Here is a 14,545-nt window from a genome sequence, read left to right as displayed (position 1 = left end):
AATTGGACATCAATTCACACGCGTCAACTTCACTGGATGAGCGATCAAACTTTTTTCAAACTGTACAAGAACAAATTAATCTCCTATTGCTATATAAAATACAATAACCATATTGTTCATTTTAGATTAAACTAAAGGAATGATTTAACCCTTTAGCAAGCAGATTGCGAAAATTGTGTGTTTTTGGTTTTGGAATGCATTGTCTTGTCCAGTGTTGGCAATTTGTGACCAGTTTCTAACTATTATTAACTTTGGCCGCCCCAACGCAACAAGTGCATAATACAAAGGCATCACTATCCTTTGCAAAATGCTAAAACAATAAGGATGGTCGCTGCTTCAAATTTTTTTTTTTTTCTTTTGGAAATATATAAATGATAAAGTACGCATATTATTTTAAAGCTTGTGGCTTTGCAATATTAATATGTTATTGGATTACACTATAATATTGGCTAAACAACAAATGCACAAGTTATGGCTTGAATTATGCACAGTGGCACATTCATAGTTGAGTCCATTAAGCACATGCCACCTGGACACATGAGCCTTTCCTAAGCTAAGCTATGCTAAGCTAAGAAGGAACATCAACCATTAATCAAGGGGGTCCACATTGAAAGCAAGTTTTTTTAATTAAGACGTCAGTGGAAGTGCAAGCCGGTGATCCATCCTTACTCTCAAATCAATATCAACATATTCAGCGGATCGCATCAATTACCAATCCAATCATAATTCTAAATTTCATAATTCAAGAGCTAGGGAAAAAGAAAAAGAAAAAATTATGAACCCAAAGAACAAAGTCAATTACGTAATTACTGATCACGAGATTGACAATAAAATTGAAATCGAAAGATTATTACACAATTGATAAGAGCAAGTATGAAAACAAAGGTATTAAATTTGTGCCCTTATAATTCCCTGGAGTACAAAAAATGAAACTGTTGATCCCTAATTATAACATCCAGAAAATTTTTATGTCCCTTAATTAAAACCATATACCATCTGAACTAATCTTACTTACCGCATAAGAAATTACGAATGAACAAGTACATGATCACCAAAAGGCCAGAAGAAGACCCAACAAGCCACAGCCAACTAAAACCGGTAACCCCGTGACCAAACTCCGGCTAGCACCATTGAAACTCTGGTCAACAGGGTACAAGTCCCCCGGTGGACCGGTGATGTATATCAATGGCGTGGACGGTGATGATGGTGTTGATGGCGTTGATGGCGTTGATGGCGTTGTTGATGGCGTCGATGGCGGCGGAGGGCAGTACGGAGTGGACGGTGGTTTTTTGGGAGAAGGCGGCGGCGGTGACGGTGGCGGAGGAGATGGTGGTGGCGGTGATGGCGGAGGGGGACTTTGAGAGCATGGGGCGCACTTTTCCTCTCCAGGAGCGGGTGGGGTTTCGTCAGCGTAGACTGGACCTGCTACGGAGGCAATCAAAAGGAACATGGCAATCATAGCCAGGGCCGGAGGTTTAAAGCAACGCATTTTGATCGGCATAGGGAGTTCCTGGCTGTGAATTTGATTGATATGTTGATATGGTACTGGTTTTTATTAGGGCGGAGTGGGTTTGGTGACTTTAAGGAAATTTGGTAGAAGGGGGAGGGAAGACTGTTTGTGAGAGAGAGATTACGTTATTATTAGGTGCATGGAGTGAAAAAGAGAGGGCTTTTTTTGGGGGTTTGAGGGATGGGAAATTGAAGTGAGGGAGACGTGTTGTGAGGGGCTTTTCTAATTTCTACTAGGAAGGAAAGATGTTGCTTTTTCTTCAAGGGAATCGCACTGCATGTGGATGGTCCAAATTTTTGGCCCCCACCACCATTTACAGATGTCTAATCTTTTATTTTATGGGCGTATGAATGTATATGTACATTGCTTTCTTATCAATCCTTACTTAATGTACGATATGCATAGTGTAATGTCGGATACTTTTACTATACGTATAGCCCTATAAATGTAATAAGGTGTAATTAAAAAGAATCTTTGAAGGATCACAAATCTTAGAGAAAATTTTGGTGAATCATGAATTCATTCAAGGGTTCGATTGTGGAGGTTGAAGAAAATGGAAGTAGATCAAGCAAGCCAAGAAAACAGAAAAGAAGATCTTATTTGATGCTGGGAATTAGACATGTAATTTTGTGGCTTTCTTTTTCTTGAATTTTTTAGTCTTCGTTGTTGAAAGAAAAGGGATAGATGATTGAAAATCCCGCTTAGAGATCGCAACAATAATTAGAGTAGGAGTTCCCATCTATCATTTTCCTATTTTACTTTTAAATTACGGTTGATTCATTGGATTCTATTAAATTTGTCCACATATATATAACATTTCGAATCGTATAAGAAAAAGAAAAAGAAAACTATATAAAGTAGGAGAATAGAAAGGAGGTTTCATTTCATCTAAACGAAAAAGTGACCATTTGAGCTTATAATTAAGAGTAAAATAAACCCGTACATCTTTAGACAAAACAGGATATATTGTCCAGCCACCGGCCCCTTTTAACATAAACATGCATCAAAATTCATACAGCATCAATCGCCAGCGAAAAATGAGAGACGAAAGCATGAAATATCCGCTTCATTTGCATCATTTGAACATTTTATTTTTTTTGGGTAAGTTTATTATGTGTCAATTGACATGATGACTCACGAGCCTTTTGGGGAATTCTGTTCTTCATGTTGCAGCACATAATTGATTGGTGGATATATATAAAATATCGGATCACCAACAGCTCATCTGGGGTCAATTCCCTAATTGTTGAATTGTCGTTGCCCACTTTTGTTTGTCCTCGATAGTTTCGTATGCGCGAGACTTATAGGTGTTATAATTATACTGATATACATTAACATGATGAGACCGACTCTGAGTGAGAAGAAACAAAGACTAAGCAGAAGAAACAAAGACTAAGGACTCTTGCGGAAGTCTTGCAAAAGACTAGTGGCCACAAGCCACAAACAAATCAACATTTCATTGTCAATATTTGGGAGATTCCAATTTCCAATGCCCATATTATGGACACGTTTGATGACATAGCGGCCCTACTCTCTACACGTTTGATGAGCTGCAGTTCCGGGAGAGAGAGAGAGAGAGAGAGGGAGACATTGCACTGCACCTTTTGCTTGGATCATCAAAAAATGAATCATTTTATGAGATCTACCTTCCTCTCTCTCTCTCTCTCTCTCTCTCTCTCTCTCTTTGGGGCTTTGAGCTTTACAGTGCTAATTTGTGTTGTTGTAACCAAAGTGTGCAGTATTAAACTGTTGCTTTTAGCCACAGAAAGACACATTGAAATTGTAGCGATGAGGAACTTAACCCTGAAGAAACTTAACCCTGAAGAAACTTAAGAGAGAGAGAGAGAGAGAGAGAGAGAGAGAGAGAGAGGGGGAGGATACAAAAAGCTGTGAATGTGGAATCTACATATACATATACATTATACATATATGCGTCTATGGGTAAAGGGGGAGATGGAGATAATCGGTTATAAAGGGGCACCGTCCCATTTTCTCAAAGCATATTCTTCCCTCCCCTTTTCTTCATCCAGATCCAGGTCAACTTCCCCAATAACACACACTAGTATAAATAATTCATTCATTCAGCCTAGCAGCCTAGCTATAGCTATAGCTAAGGATGATTATCTTCGGAACCTTCTTTCCTTAAAACTAATCAGTATTGCTTTTCCTGGAAACCAGTTATTAATTGTTAGTCCAATAATGAAATAATCATGGTGCATTCATTATTTGGCAGGAAAATGATACCAAAAACAATCACATGGTGTACTTGGAATATGCAAAAATTACTCAAAAACAGCTTTTGCCTCCACCACATGCCAATATGACAAGTAATAATAATATGCCCTGTAAGAATGGCCAATAACTGGGTAAGGTTGAATTGAAGGGCCAAGAGATCTGCAGACTTGTTTATGTATGGAGCTGGTGAGAAGGATCGCATCAATCTGACTGGGAAGCTGCTTATTGATTATATTCAATTATTCAATTATTGTGAACACAAATGAAACAGTCGTGACGTATCCAATGGCTATACTTTTGGCTTGGCCCAGCGCAACCATAACTTTATGTTAACATTGTTGTCATTTTGTTTTGTAATTTAAAAAAAAAACAGTACCAAATGCTTTTCCTTTTTCCACAAGTAAATCCATCCAAGAGAAAGCAATGCAACATGAAAAGCCAACCCACTCAACAACCAATTAGGCAATTATTACAGAAATGTCCAAACTCCAATTAAACGACAAAGCATTAGGTCATTCTTTTTCCTGGGTTGGGCTTTTGTTGATTGAACCCCAATCAATCATTCAAAGCAAAGGCATAAAAAGTAAGTTTTCACAATTCCATTGCCTCCAACTTGAGTCCAGTACAACAAACAGGCCCAGTGGCAGGGACTTGAGATTACCCAAAAACATTTTGTACAGAGTCACTCAGAATTGACCACAAGAGCAAAAGGCAAAGTACAGCAAGCAACCACTTCACCCACTAAAATGAAAAGAAGCCATTTCCTAGGCTTGGTACGTGTAGAGCTGAGCCTCTGTCCACCCCTGAATGAGATTCCAGACGCGTCCTCTTGGTCTTGGAGCATCCAGACTGTTCAAAAGCTGATTGTCCACAGAACAAAGACGGAGGAGGAGACTGGAACCCTTGGGCCATCTCCATCAACATTGTCTGTAGATCCTCCATGCTATAATTCTTTGCCTGATCACCACTCCAAATTACATAACCCCAATTAGAATTCCTAGAAACGACTAAGTAGAAACTATCTCTACCATCACACCACGAACCAACCAAATTAAGCTAAAAAAGAAAACAAGATCAGAGAGTCTAGTCTAGTCTACCTCTCTTCTGGATTCGGCCATGAGAGACACCATTTCTTGCACAAAATCACAGAATCCCTGCGGTACACATCAGTTGTGTGTAAATTAGGTGCCAAAGACACAGCACAATAAAGAAACAGAGGAAACGAAAAAGGCAGCTTAAATCAACACACAGAGAGGGCCTTGATTGAAGAATAAATAGAAACATAAAGACCCACCTCGTCGTCTTCCTCATCAGGATCATATAAGCCTGCATCGTACATGGTCCGCTTCCTCTGGTCTGATAACACTGCTCCAATCAAAACCAAAAAACAGGGTTAAACAAAAGCTGTATCAAATCAATCAACACTCGAAGATTCTTTTAAATGAAAATAATTAATAATTCAAGAAGAAACCCTATGCACAAAAAACCACCACTTAAAAAAAATTATGTTTATATACCTGAATAGGCTTCTTGAATAAGCTGGAATTTTCGCTTGGCTTCACCCAACAGAGAAGGTGTTCTTGTCCACCTGTCCGGATGCCATTGCTGCACCAACACAAGATAACCAAATACACAACGTCAACTCTAAACTCATTTCATTAATTAGCACAAAACTTTCCGAATTAAATAATCCAAAAAGCACAGAAACCCAACCAAAAAGATGCATCTTTTCTTCTCATTGTCACCATGTAAAAAACAGGGGTTTTTTTTTTCTCTCCGAAATCTAGTCGTTTTCTCTGGACGTGATCTATGTATATAGCAAGCACTTATATATATATGAAAATTAGAATCTAGAAAAGAAAAGAAGAGATGATAAAGATTACCTACCATAGCAAGCTTGCGGTAAGCACGCCTTATATCTTCAATGGAAGAGTCCGAACTGACACCAAGAACACTGTAGTAAGATGGCGACCCCTGTTCAGCTTCCATCTCCTCCACCAAAATCACCACCACCCAAGAAAACCAATCTCAGAGCTTCTTTTAATTGCCAATCAAACACCGAACTTCGCAAAGCACAAGTTCCTCAAGCACTTTTATCAACCACGTGTACAGTTTCTAATATCAGAGTCTTGTTAATCTTGAATGCTATAGAAACCAGAGGACCATTGAAATACAAATACCAAGTAATACAAACAAGAACAGAGAGAAATGGAGGGTGGTGGTACGTATTTATATTACAGTGATGGCTGGCTTAGCTATGGCCGTTTCTGTAAACAGAGGCAAAATATCTTCTGGGTTTCCATTCCGGAATGTTCCGGAACAACTTTATAAATGACGTGGAATTTTATTTTGCCACAAGGGCCCTTGATATTTTCGGGTTTGCGAAATGTTATGTTCAGCTCAGCTTTGAAGCAAAACAGCATGCACGGTTATTGCATGGGCTGAAACTATATCCCAAGGCAAAGGCCTAAGGCTTTGGAATCTGAAGTTATAACATTAGCTTTGGGCTACTTCGTCTCAGGCCTGAAAGAGATTGGACTTTGGGCTACCGCATGTAAACTTAAATTTTGTCAGCCTTGGGAAGTTTGGATCCAAAACAGAAATGAATAGCGACTTTTTCTTGTAGGCCGAACAAATATAGATATTTGTTTGTTTTGCTTGTTCTTTAGCTTTGAGAAAGGAAATCGACGTCCGCAAAGAGTTCGTTTGTTCAATTTTTCAGGCAAATTCATCGATCGTTTGTTGTTTTGACAAGAAATCATATCTGGAAATGGGAGACTGGAGGCTGCCTGGCCTTGGATTGCTTGACAAGAAATAATCTTTAATATCACTATAAATGCACACCACTACATATTTCCATCACTCCAACACTGAAAAATGAAAAACACCATGCCTCCAATCGCATCCAGACCATCGTTTCTCTCCTTCATTGTCATCGTCCTCGCCATCTTGCTGGGCCCAATCCCAACCCTAACCCAAGCCGGAAAGCCCCACCACATCAATTTCCGATCCCCAAACCTCTACCCAGAAGGCGTCACCTATGACCCATCCGCCCAGCACTTCATTGTCGGCTCCCTCCACCATCGCATCATAGCCTCCGTCTCCGACGCCGGCGTCGTCGACACCCTAATCTCCGATCCTACCCTCCCCGAAAACGTCTCCGTTGTCGGCCTCACCGTCGACTCCGTCAACAACCGCCTCCTCGCCAATATTCACGCCCTGGCCCCGCTCCCCGAATTCAACGCGCTCGCTGCCTACGACCTCCGCACCCGCCAACGCCTCTTCCTTTCCCCCCTCCCCTCAGATGACGTCAGCGACGGCACACGTCAGATCGCGAACGACGTCGCGGTGGACTTCAAGGGCAACGCCTACGTCACCAACTCGGCCGGCAACTTCATCTGGAAGGTCAACGCCAAAGGGGAGGCCTCCATCTTCTCCAAGTCTCGGGCGTTCACTGCGCAGCCCGTGGACCGAGACCTACCGTATAGCTTCTGCGGCCTAAACGGCGTCGCTTATAACAGTAAGGGGTATCTTTTGGTGGTGCAATCGAATACGGGCAAGATGTTCAAGGTGGACGCGGAGGACGGGACGGCGAGGCTGGTGCTGCTGCCGGAGGACATGCATTTCGCCGACGGGATCGCGATCAGAAGCGACGGCGTCGTTTTGGTGGTGTCACATAAGACGCTGTGGTTCTTGAAGAGCCAGGACAGTTGGGGGGAGGGTGCGGTTTATGACAAAATTGACCTCGACGCCGAGGGTTTTCCTACTTCTGTGGCGGTCGGGGCGGAGGACAGGGTGTATGTGCTGCGTGGGCACATCATGGAGGGTATGACCGGAAATGTGGAGAGGGAGGAGTTTAGCATTGCGGAGGTGAGGTCGGTGAGGGAGAGCAAGGAAGACAGTGTTTGGATTTTCGTTTTGATCGGCTTGGGATTAGCTTATTTCTTGTTTTGGAGGTTTCAGATGCGCCAGCTTGTTGGCAACTTGAACAAAAAGACCAATTAGTTTTTCTTTTTTCTCATTTTGTAGATTACTGTTGTAACAGATCAATATCAATGAAGTTTGATTTTTCTGCAATATAAGATTTGTAAATGGTAACAAAGAAAAACATAGCCAGGAGCAAAAATGATCATGCACACAAAGGTTTATTCAACAACGAAATCGTGATCCCAAGTTCTGAATTAACAGAGGCCAATTAAAATTCTATAGAAGCATAAACTTTCGACAAGTGTCATGCCCTACTGTGTCAACAAAACGATAAGGCAGCCAAAGTTCAACAACCCCAACAATGGAATGAATGACCATTTACCATCTCAAGGCAGAATTGCTTCCACTGGTGGTACAAGCAGGCTTCCTTGAGCATTTTGAGGTGCTGCAGGGGGCAAAGTCTGAGGCTTTTTCTCCTCCGACAATGGTGGTGATGGGTATGGCTCTTTCCCATCATTGGTCTTCGGCTTTGACAGCCCAAACTGTTCCCTGATCTTCTCAAACTTCTCTTGAATTTTCCTCCTGATCTCGGGCTTGACAATGCGAGCTTCCGCAGGTTTTATTGGAAAAAGAGTGGCTGCTGCCAGTGTCCCAGCAGGCAAACATAACATCAAATCTCTTCGTGAAACGCCAGAGGCTTTTGGAGCTTCTATTCTGCGTTTTCCCTCACTTCTCACCTGCAATAATTCAGAAAAGGAGAAGTTAAATAAAGGTGCATCTCAGAGATGAATTCAGAAGTCCTACACCTTACACGAACGAACTTAGTCTTTTGTTACTTGTAGTGTGTAACCAAGAACTGAGAAGTACTAGAAAGCACTAATAAGGGTATTAGAGCCTAATTTCTGGAGGCCCTTTGACAAATAAAAATCAATCTGCTCAAGTTATGCATGATTTAACCATTTACGGCATACAGTTTAGAGGGACCCTGATTACCAAAAGAAGGATGCGTAAAAATCCCATCCTACCACTAAGCAAAAACTAATCCATCTTCCTTGTGATCCATTTGTATTTATGACCAGAAATTAATGAAATTTTCTGTCGCTTAGAGCCTTAGATCTTTGGGATAAAAACACTCAAACTAGAGATGACAAAACAGAGCATATATTTGGTACTTCTTATTCAGATTAGCATGAATTCATCACAACAAACTTACACTGTGGCCAGAAATTAACTTGGGCAATGGGCACCATATGGAAAAGGTTACGACTACCCTAGGTTCTATTATCAAAATCTTGGTAACTTATCTCCACCAAAAACATACAGTACGTAGATTCTATGGAAGCTAAGAAAGATATTTCTCTTCTCCTCTTGTCTGAAACTCAGGAAGCAGAGACTCCTACAATGAAATTTAAATGCCAACTATGAAATCTAAGGATGTCATGGCCCACGGTTTAATATTATGCTCTTAACCTGCTTATTTATGGACCATATTAGGCAGATCAGCTGCTGCATACATAATTGATGATCGCCCAAATATTATGCTACCATACAATTGTTGATCTTTTAAATATGATGTGTACCATTTATGGACATCGAAACAATTCCAAGTATTTGGAAACAATGCACTTAGTTTCACATGGCATGAGACGACTCGCTCAGTGATACCAACTAGTAAACTAGTTTGGAACAAAAAAGCTACAATTAAGTTCCGACTGCAGATGCGCGCTACAATCTATAGACATAGGAGGTCTGTAGCCTCACATATCAGAGGACTAATTAACTGAGTTAGACAAAAAGCGAACAAACATTAGGATATCAAAAGAGAGAACTCAAACCTTTTTACAGCTTACAGTTTAAGTTTCTTCACAAATTTCCGAAAATAAGGAAACATAAACTAAACAACTCATTCACTGTTATGAAATTACAAATGTTTTTGATCTGTAACTATGTGAACAAAATGCGACCCACTAGTCTAGTACATTCCTAAATGATTGCAGCACGGAGTTTACTACAAAGAATGATCCAGTAAAGTAAATTACCCTATAGATAATTGATATTACATAATTGGGTTTAAAAGGAAAACCCAAATGCATTTGCAGTTGAAAACTTCACCCAAAAATACATAGATAATAAACCAATCTTAATGAATTTCTCCTACAGACATGAGCTCGGAAAAAGAGGTGGGTCAACAATTCAGAGGACAAATGTTAATTTCTAAGCACAAAATAGACGACAATAAAAGGATTTTGAGCAGCACAGAGTGGATGAATCTAGCAAAGGCGGTTGAAAATCAAATAGTAGAAGGAGACTGATGAGTTCAGCTAAGCAAGGGGTTTTACCAGTGTTGAACTTGAATCTCAACTCTGGAGGAGGCCAAAGCCAAATTAAGGTGATGAGTTAAAAATGAACCTGAAGAGGAAGAGCTCTCTTCGGGGTTGTCGTCACCGAGCGCTTCCAGGGCAACTGGTTCTCTCCGACTGCCGAAGGAAGCGAACCGCCCACCAGCTTGCAACTTGAGAATGCCATCAGTCCCCCGCAAAAATCAACGGTCTCCGACCCTTAGACTTGGTTTATTTGTGGAGTTTGAAGGGGCAGTCGGTAGAGCTAAAGAGACGCAAACAAATTAGTGGGCCTTCTGTAATAGTTTCACTCATCTGGACTGGTTGTTTTTTGTTGGCCCAAGGTTTTTTAGGTCACCAGTGGACCCAAAGTGTAAACCCATATCACGATGTAGCTCCCACCCCGAACACAAAAATACATGAATGATGCAAAGAAAATCGATTGTAGTCGTGAAATTTTTTCTTTTTTCTTTTTATCCTGCCAAGTATGGTGTGTTTTTCGATTTTGAAAGTTTCTTGTTTTAAAATGTCGGTTAATGTCTTGAGGGGGAGTGTTAGATTGCTGTCCACAAATTCTGAAAAAGCTTGTCTACCACCTAGAAGCACAAATCCTGGTTTTAGGGAAATACAAAATGCTGGAAATCAGAAATCTGGTTTTGTGGTTTAGTTTGTAATCTTGTGGCCAGCCATCTTTACTTGTATATATTTCCAATTAGTAATACAAAGAACGACGAATTGAAAATCTGAAAAACCTCTCTTCTTACACTCTATTTGGAAAATACTTTCCTCCTTAAGTATCATTCCTCCTAATAGTAGTGCGGTGTATGTGTAGATATTTTTTATTTTGTGTTTTTAATTAATTATTTTTACACATTTGTCAAATTGTGATCTGCATAAAGGAGAAGTATTTTCTTATAGGTAAGAAGACAAGTAGTATCTTTAATTAAGTTGTTTTTTTAAAAAAAAATTCACCAAACTATGCATATAACATAAGTCACGTACTTGTGTTCTGAAAACAAAGTAAACCATGGCCTCCTCCTCTGCTTTTGCCGCTACCCACATAAATTACGTACATTAAGCACAACACAAGGGATTCTCTTTCAAGATTCTATTTGTCTTGCACTGTGTTTCAGTTAGCCTTTTATTCTCCAAGTGTTGGATTTGCTGGTTGTTCACTAACCCTTCATTTATATTCTTTCAAGAGGGAGATAATCAAATTTTCACTAATGAATTAACCTTAGCTGATTGTTTTACCTTGTCATTTTACCTGATTAAACAAGCAAATCTCATTCATGGCCACGGGCTTTCAGAGTCTGTAGACTGTATGCATGCCCGCAACAAAGTAACTTTCAAAGCTCTTTTCGGTGAAGACGAAAGCCATACCTACCGAGCCAGAAACGAATCTGCATGCAGCATGCGCAATGAAATTGTTTGACCTCCAACGCAACGGGAAGGTGTGAGATAATGCCACGTCACTGACAAGACTTGAAATTGGAAAAGGCAGACAAGCCCACAACCAATACGAGCTTTGTCGATGAGCATGAGATGATGTTAATTATAACAATACTTCATCTATGCATAATGCATGTATTATATGGGTCGTAATATTCACATATAGAAAATGAGTACATATAAAAGAAGGGAAGGAGGGAAGGAGGGAAGGAGGGAAGAAACAAAATCATAATAACTAAAAGCAGATTAATATAGCTTTCTACCAACCGCAATTCACTGGAGAATTTGATGCGATCACATTGACTTTGAAGCACAAACTTGCTGGACCACAATTTACATGGCGTAATTGTCAATATATTTTTGGTGAAGAAAAACAGTGATGAGATTATATATATATGTACTGACATACCTGCAGATCGAAGACTTGTGTTCTTAAAATGTACCTGGACATGATCACGTTTTTTGATGAAAAGTTGATCCTCTTCCTCATAATTAAACTTGGTATATATAGCCACAGGACAGGAGGAAACATGTAGATAGCTCAAGATGTTGAATTCCATGCAAACCCTTGCCAAATGAAAAGTCTCTTTGCTTACACCTCAGGTTCGTTGTCCCTCCGACCTATCAACATTAGGGTAGCTAGCTCTCCTAGTCCTATAGGCTATACCTAGACTAATTTTGTAATCTACTGTGCGTATGTAATGTACGCCTCTAGCTAACAATAACAAAGTAAATATTTTGGTGGTATATACTGGAAGCAATAAACTTAATTAATCTTGGTAAATTAAATCACATGCCGATGCGATCATCCAATTACGTGACACAAATTTACTAGAATGATTTCAGATATTTGAATTTGATATTGAAGCATATAAACAACAAAAACAACCTTTGATACTTCGATTCCCGTGATTAATTGGCTGTATAAAATGATTCGTTCTCATGGAGTAATAATCCGTCGCTTTGCCTCATCGACAATTACTAAACTGGCGCTGACCTGCCTAGTCTTTGGAGGCCACAAAACTCACTACCGTAAAACTCCAGCCATTAGTTTATGTCATATTTATACCACAAAAGAGGTTTATAGGTAGCCTATTAATTACTGTAATTTTCTATCCCTAAAAGAGGATCCAAAAAAGAAAACACCAAGCCCCTTCCCAATTTGATCAACCCTAAACCTGTTATATATAAGCGAATCTGAAATAAAAGACGTATACCTCATATGCAAATCCAAAATCTAGAAAATTTTCTAGGCGTGTAACAACTATATTATATACATACTCGATACACCATGTTTCAGTAGACTCCTTAATTGTGATCACAAGGAGCAAAATTTGAGATATTGACGAGACATATCGATGCAACAAAAGACTTTAGCATGCATATCATTTGACGGCATCTTTTGTGTCCCCAAAAGCTAGAAAACAAAAAATCAAGGACAATATTGAATCTTTCCAGAAGACGATCCAGTCCAGCATAAGTCCTACTACATACACGCCTTTTGTATATGCACTACATATAGTAACTTTTAGCTTTTCCAATAATTTCGGTCGATCAACTTCTAGGTCATATTCCAAGATGTATGGTTTAGTTTGTTAGATGATCAATCGTGTTAATTAATTGAAAAAAGCCCGCTTAATAAAATCTAATTAGGGTTGTCTAGAGTCTATCCTTTACCGTAGGTTTCAGGTCGAACAGACAACGAAACAAAGATTAATTTGCGAAAGAGACTGCTCACTTGACAAGCATAGCATGGAATCCACTCACCCGTATCCAAATATATCGATATATTCCTTTCGATCATTGATCATGCTTGTGCTATCTTTCTTTCTTTCTTCCCACCTGAAAAGAGAGAGAGAGAGAGAGAGAGAGAGAGAGAATATTAACATACAAGATTCAGATGAAGTAATGAATCGAACTATAAATATATAAGAACCACAGCTACTTAATTGGAGAAACATACGTACGTTAAGGAAGAAGAAGAAGAAGAAGAAGCAGAAGCAGCTGGTGTTTAGACAAGAAGAAGCTGTGTTGTATGCCCTATATATATATACATATATAGTGGCTGAGTTTGAGCTTAATCTTATGGAGATAAGAAGAAGGAAGCTTTCTTTCTTTTTCAAGTATAACTAGCCTAGCCCAATTGTTTAATGGGTGAAGCGTGCGACTTGTATACGGATCCTCATATCTTTTAGATCCTTACACGTGACGATCATTGACTAAATGGTAATAATTAATTGTTTGTGTTGGCATCTAAAACAAAAAATTAAATTCATAATAGATAGATACTGATGGACGGACGGTGTAAAATGTAATTAGCTCATTCATAATAGCAGATGCATATGTAATCCGAAATTCTGGTAAATCTAGAACGTGGTGGTGGGCCAGGTTGATGCACCTACTTTATGCCTTACTCGATGACTTGTGGTTAATTCATTTGTTTGTTTCATCGATGTGTTTTCCTTTTCTTTTGGATGAACATATCCTCCTAATTTGTGTTGTGTTTTATACAGTATACTGCACTTGCAATACCTTTTTTTCTTCTGAAAAGCAATAATTGTAAAGCCTCGATGATGATTGGTTCAATTTTCATGATAAATCTTCTTTTTGCTCATGCTGAATATTGAAAAAAATATGCAGGTGATATATATTAATGTCGGAAAGCAGCTGCGACCAGTTGTTTGTTTTTGAAATCTTGGTAGCTAATTACATTTATTTGTGGCATGGAGTGAAAGGGCCAAGCAACGACTTGGTTCATTTATATACAGCCACATATGATTAATGGCCACTTCCCATTATGTGGGGATATGCGTACTACCTTATACATGTGCCTGCCTTAATTAATTGCGTACATCTCACTCTACATATAATTAATCATCCAAATGAGAATTAATATTTTCCTATGAAATTCAGAAATTTAATTACTTATGTATATAGTCTAGAGAGAGAGCGAGAGAAGAGAGCTAGAAATCAAACCAAAAGATTATAACAGAAATTTATTAGTACATGTGTTGTCATCACAGGGCGCAACAGAGGGTTTTGGTAGCTATCGATGAACAGTAGGCAGCTGGAGATTTTTGTG

At 39.4% G+C, this 14,545-nt stretch overlaps 4 protein-coding genes across 4 annotated transcripts; 1 reads left to right on the top strand and 3 right to left on the bottom strand.

Moving 5' to 3' along the window:
• Window positions 1–786: 786 nt before the first annotated feature.
• On the bottom strand, window positions 787–1,716 carry LOC110765448 (uncharacterized). Its single transcript, XM_021968580.2, has one exon. It carries the CDS (start codon window positions 1,499–1,501, stop codon window positions 1,049–1,051), a length of 453 nt encoding a protein of 150 aa, XP_021824272.1. The 5' UTR covers window positions 1,502–1,716; the 3' UTR covers window positions 787–1,048.
• Window positions 1,717–4,322: 2,606 nt separating this feature from the next.
• On the bottom strand, window positions 4,323–6,059 carry LOC110765446 (uncharacterized). Its single transcript, XM_021968578.2, has 5 exons — window positions 5,633–6,059; window positions 5,263–5,350; window positions 5,040–5,110; window positions 4,843–4,899; window positions 4,323–4,702 (listed from the first exon to the last, which is right to left on the bottom strand). The coding sequence occupies exons 1-5, from the start codon at window positions 5,732–5,734 to the stop codon at window positions 4,487–4,489; spliced, it is 534 nt and encodes a 177-aa protein (XP_021824270.1). The 5' UTR covers window positions 5,735–6,059; the 3' UTR covers window positions 4,323–4,486.
• A 338-nt stretch (window positions 6,060–6,397) lies between these two features.
• On the top strand, window positions 6,398–7,827 carry LOC110765444 (NHL domain-containing protein). The gene has a single exon (XM_021968577.2). The coding sequence runs from the start codon at window positions 6,623–6,625 to the stop codon at window positions 7,748–7,750; it is 1,128 nt and encodes a 375-aa protein (XP_021824269.1). The 5' UTR covers window positions 6,398–6,622; the 3' UTR covers window positions 7,751–7,827.
• Window positions 7,828–7,871: 44 nt separating this feature from the next.
• On the bottom strand, window positions 7,872–10,318 carry LOC110765447 (uncharacterized). The gene is made up of 2 exons (XM_021968579.2): window positions 10,082–10,318; window positions 7,872–8,409 (listed from the first exon to the last, which is right to left on the bottom strand). Exons 1-2 carry the CDS (start codon window positions 10,196–10,198, stop codon window positions 8,059–8,061), a joined length of 468 nt encoding a protein of 155 aa, XP_021824271.1. The 5' UTR covers window positions 10,199–10,318; the 3' UTR covers window positions 7,872–8,058.
• Between the last annotated feature and the right edge of the window lie 4,227 nt (window positions 10,319–14,545).

Source organism: Prunus avium, chromosome 1 (genome assembly GCF_965620075.1).
Source record: "Prunus avium chromosome 1, drPruAviu1.hap1.1, whole genome shotgun sequence".
Lineage (NCBI taxonomy): Eukaryota > Viridiplantae > Streptophyta > Magnoliopsida > Rosales > Rosaceae > Prunus > Prunus avium.
Note: the sequence above shows the minus strand (reverse complement) of the source record. Positions and strands in the feature narration are given on the sequence as shown.